We start from the raw sequence: 3,451 nt of genomic DNA, 5'->3' as shown, positions 1-3,451 counted from the left end.
CGTACACCGTAATGGGACCCCAGGTGGTGCAAGCAGGCTATTGGACGCCTACGGTCGGGCTCTCACTCACTAAGGACCATTCTTTCTTCGGAGAAAAGTTTTCGAAGTATTGATAAATCTTAGTCTAGTTATAGTTTAGTCTCTGTTGTTAATAATAAATCAATTCATGTTTAATTTTGCATGTATTATAACGTTATCTACTTATATACATATGTAATCATATCTTGTGTGTTGATCTGTTTATTTGTCTCACTCACTTGTTTTGCTTTCTTGATGTTCACTCAGACTTTTCTTCATGAATAAAGCTTCCCAGCGATAAAATATTTATATCTTATATTTTTTCATACTTCAATCTACCTTTGTATGTTCATGATACACAATCCCATTGCTTAGTTTTTACGGCGCACGGCTGAATGTCACCGCTCTTCCCTACGGACCATACTGGGAGGAACGACACGAGTCCAACAATGCCACATATTACTCTGGCACTGACTACCTCACCCTGGCAGCCATTGCTTCTTCCCTCAACTTCACTGTTCGCGTGCTGCCTACCTCATCTTGGGCTGAGGTGCGTAATTCTTTTTTGGTGTAGAAATTCATATAAACTACTACATGATTTGCAGCATCACTTCATACGCTTCATACGTCCTGCATATCTATCCGGATTCAGTCACGTCATTCTAGTCTGTCTCTCTCTCTCTCTCTCTCTCTCTCTCTCTCTCTCTCTCTCTCTCTCTCTCTCTCTCTCTCAGTAACGCTGATCACAAGGGTAATAATTAATACACTCGACACGTACAAAATCTAGTGTATCGGCAGGTGCTGCGCTTTGTGGCGGAGAGAAAGGCTTTCTTCGCCCCAGTGATCCACACAGTTTTGACCCAGAGGCTTGAGAAGATTGACTTCTCCGTCGTTTATGAAATGTCTCCAATAGGCTTTAGCATGGCGACCCCCACCCTTAAACCAAGATGGGAAGCCCTGTACTACCCTCTTTCCAAAACCGTGTGGGGCGCCACCTTCCTTGTTCTTCTCTTCGTGCCAGTTTGCTTCTATATAGTGAGTGACAAAAGATTAAGTAATCTCGAAGTAGTAATCACAATGTATCGTGTAAGCATGTCCTGAACTCAGATTTTCTTTCCATTACATTCCATACCTATTATTGAAAGAATCCAAGCTAAAAAATAAGTATATATTGCATTCCACAGGACCGTTTGTCACCTGTCATCATCGGCTGACTAAAGTTGATTAATTACCTTTCCTTACTAGTAGCCTGATTCATTGCTTCCGTTCTCGATGTTTCTTATCCATATTGAAAGATTTAATGCTGTCATACATATCTTTATATGTGATAAGTATTGATTTTATTTATCATGTTATGCTTTAATACATCTATTGAACAACGTCCTAATTCTAGTCAAGAAAATGCATTATTTTCTATGTAGTTGATGAGATCGTCAGTTAGCCCACCACGGCGGTGATTCAAGGTTCGTTTTGTTTATGAATGTCTTGTTTTAATCAGTGGTGCAGTTAAGTTTATTTAAGTCGGTTTCCATCACTACTTTCCTATAAAGCTTGGTAGTTTTATTAGGTTATTCTTTCAGCTCATGAAGAAAATAGGCGATGCACCTGATGGTAGATGGGGAAGACTGGGTGTGGGCAAAGTGTTCCAGGACATGTTGGGGATGCTGCTTGGCCAAAGCCTCCTCCACCGCATGCCAGACACTTCCTCTAGCCGCATTCTAGTTACTGCCTGGTTGATATTCGCCGTCATCCTCGGGTCAGCTTACAGCGGCAACCTCACTGCTTCCCTTACCTTACCTAAGCATCCTGCGCGCCCAGAGACTCTCCTACAGCTCGTCGATGCTGTTGACAGGTTTTAATGATGTGGTAATGCAATGATGTTATACCGTTATACCGTATTTGTAGAATGTGCTTAGATCATCAACGTGTCTGTGTGTTAATTCGCAGAATAACGATGCCGCCATACGGTGAAGAGTTCAGAAACTACTTTGCCAAGTCAGCGTCTCCGGTATTTCAGAAGCTGGCCCGTCTTATTGACATCGTGCCATCTTTGCTCGAAGGACAACAGCAGGCTTCTGAACTCCAGTGAGTCACTTCACACACACACACACACACACACACACACACACACACACACACACACACACACACACACACACACACACACACATATATATATATATATATATATATATATATATATATATATATATATATATATATATATATATATATATATATATATATATATATATATATATATATATATATATATATATATATATATATATATATATATATATATATATATATATATATATATATATATATATATATATATATATATATATATATATATATATATATATATATATATATATATATATATATATATATATATATATATATATATATATATATATATATATATATATATATATATATATATATATATATATATATATATATATATATATATATATATATATATATATATATATATATATATATATATATATATATATATATATATATATATATATATATATATATATATATATATATATATATATATGTGTGCGTGTGTGACGATAACAATTCAAGTAACCGTTTTTCTTGTAGAGTAATTAAGTCAAATTACATAGAAGTCATAATAGTCAGGGGCACCTGGACAACCAACGGTACCAGCAGCTAAGCATTGCAGAAGCATTCACGCTGCCGGACGGAAGAGAGCAGCTGTACATCGGACGGGAGAGCATTATGCCAGGTGAAGCTGCCTGGCCTCTGCCTCATGACGCTCCTTACTCTTCAGTCATCAACCGGCTCCTCATGGCCGTGAACGAGGTTCGGTAAATCCTATTGATATTGAAGTGTTACATATCCTGTCCTCATGGGTTTCACTTCCTTTTTGATTGATCTGGCACAGAATCATAATATATACAGATCAATATTTTATTTTATATATTTATTAAATGTAATGGTGATTTTTATATACAGGGTGGTCTCTATGAACACTGGGGAATGAGCTGCTCTTCAAAGTAAAACAGAAGAGCCGCACACTGCACAAATTATCTCATCCAGACCGGGAGCAAGCGGTGGACAGCCCTCCCTCACTTACCATCATACATATGCAGGGAGCCTTCATCGTTCTCATATTTGGATGCGGCCTATCAGTTCTCGTGTTCACTGGAGAGGTTCTGTTAAGTTTTAAGTGATCTCATTCATTGTGTATTTTGTCTTGAGGTTAAAAGAAAAAAATATATCGAAAGAATCATGATTGTAAGACTGGATAGAAATATCAGCGTATTACGTGATGGCCATTATAAGTTTAATCACGTAGTTGCATATATAGTACATACATAGTTTGACAGAAATGTATGGATATGGATCATTATTAACAAATGAAGTTAGATGACTTGTTGTTTCCTATCAT

At 36.9% G+C, this 3,451-nt stretch overlaps 2 protein-coding genes across 2 annotated transcripts; both read left to right on the top strand.

Moving 5' to 3' along the window:
• Window positions 1-1,232, top strand: LOC123504887. The gene is made up of 4 exons (XM_045255793.1): window positions 1-106; window positions 394-568; window positions 817-1,053; window positions 1,203-1,232. The coding sequence occupies exons 1-4, from the start codon at window positions 12-14 to the stop codon at window positions 1,230-1,232; spliced, it is 537 nt and encodes a 178-aa protein (XP_045111728.1). The 5' UTR covers window positions 1-11.
• Window positions 1,233-1,618: 386 nt separating this feature from the next.
• On the top strand, window positions 1,619-2,847 carry LOC123505228. The gene is made up of 3 exons (XM_045256412.1): window positions 1,619-1,870; window positions 1,966-2,103; window positions 2,641-2,847. Exons 1-3 carry the CDS (start codon window positions 1,671-1,673, stop codon window positions 2,711-2,713), a joined length of 411 nt encoding a protein of 136 aa, XP_045112347.1. The 5' UTR covers window positions 1,619-1,670; the 3' UTR covers window positions 2,714-2,847.
• The last annotated feature ends 604 nt before the right edge of the window (window positions 2,848-3,451 follow it).

Source organism: Portunus trituberculatus, chromosome 17 (assembly GCF_017591435.1).
Source record: "Portunus trituberculatus isolate SZX2019 chromosome 17, ASM1759143v1, whole genome shotgun sequence".
Taxonomy (NCBI): Eukaryota; Metazoa; Arthropoda; class Malacostraca; order Decapoda; family Portunidae; genus Portunus; species Portunus trituberculatus.
The sequence above is the reverse complement of the archived record's forward strand: the minus strand, read 5'-3'. Positions and strand labels throughout refer to the sequence as shown.

What these genes read in the sequence shown, in the direction of transcription:
- LOC123504887 (XM_045255793.1), top strand. Translation starts at nt 12, where the DNA reads ATGGGACCCCAGGTGGTGCAAGCAGGCTATTGGACGCCTACGGTCGGG. An exon ending in TTCGGAGAAAAGTTTTCGAA is followed by an intron (nt 107 to 393) that starts GTATTGATAAAT and finishes CCCATTGCTTAG; the next exon opens with TTTTTACGGCGCACGGCTGA. An exon ending in CTACCTCATCTTGGGCTGAG is followed by an intron (nt 569 to 816) that starts GTGCGTAATTCT and finishes GTGTATCGGCAG; the next exon opens with GTGCTGCGCTTTGTGGCGGA.
- LOC123505228 (XM_045256412.1), top strand. Translation starts at nt 1,671, where the DNA reads ATGTTGGGGATGCTGCTTGGCCAAAGCCTCCTCCACCGCATGCCAGAC. An exon ending in CTCGTCGATGCTGTTGACAG is followed by an intron (nt 1,871 to 1,965) that starts GTTTTAATGATG and finishes GTTAATTCGCAG; the next exon opens with AATAACGATGCCGCCATACG. An exon ending in CAGCAGGCTTCTGAACTCCA is followed by an intron (nt 2,104 to 2,640) that starts GTGAGTCACTTC and finishes TTTTTCTTGTAG; the next exon opens with AGTAATTAAGTCAAATTACA.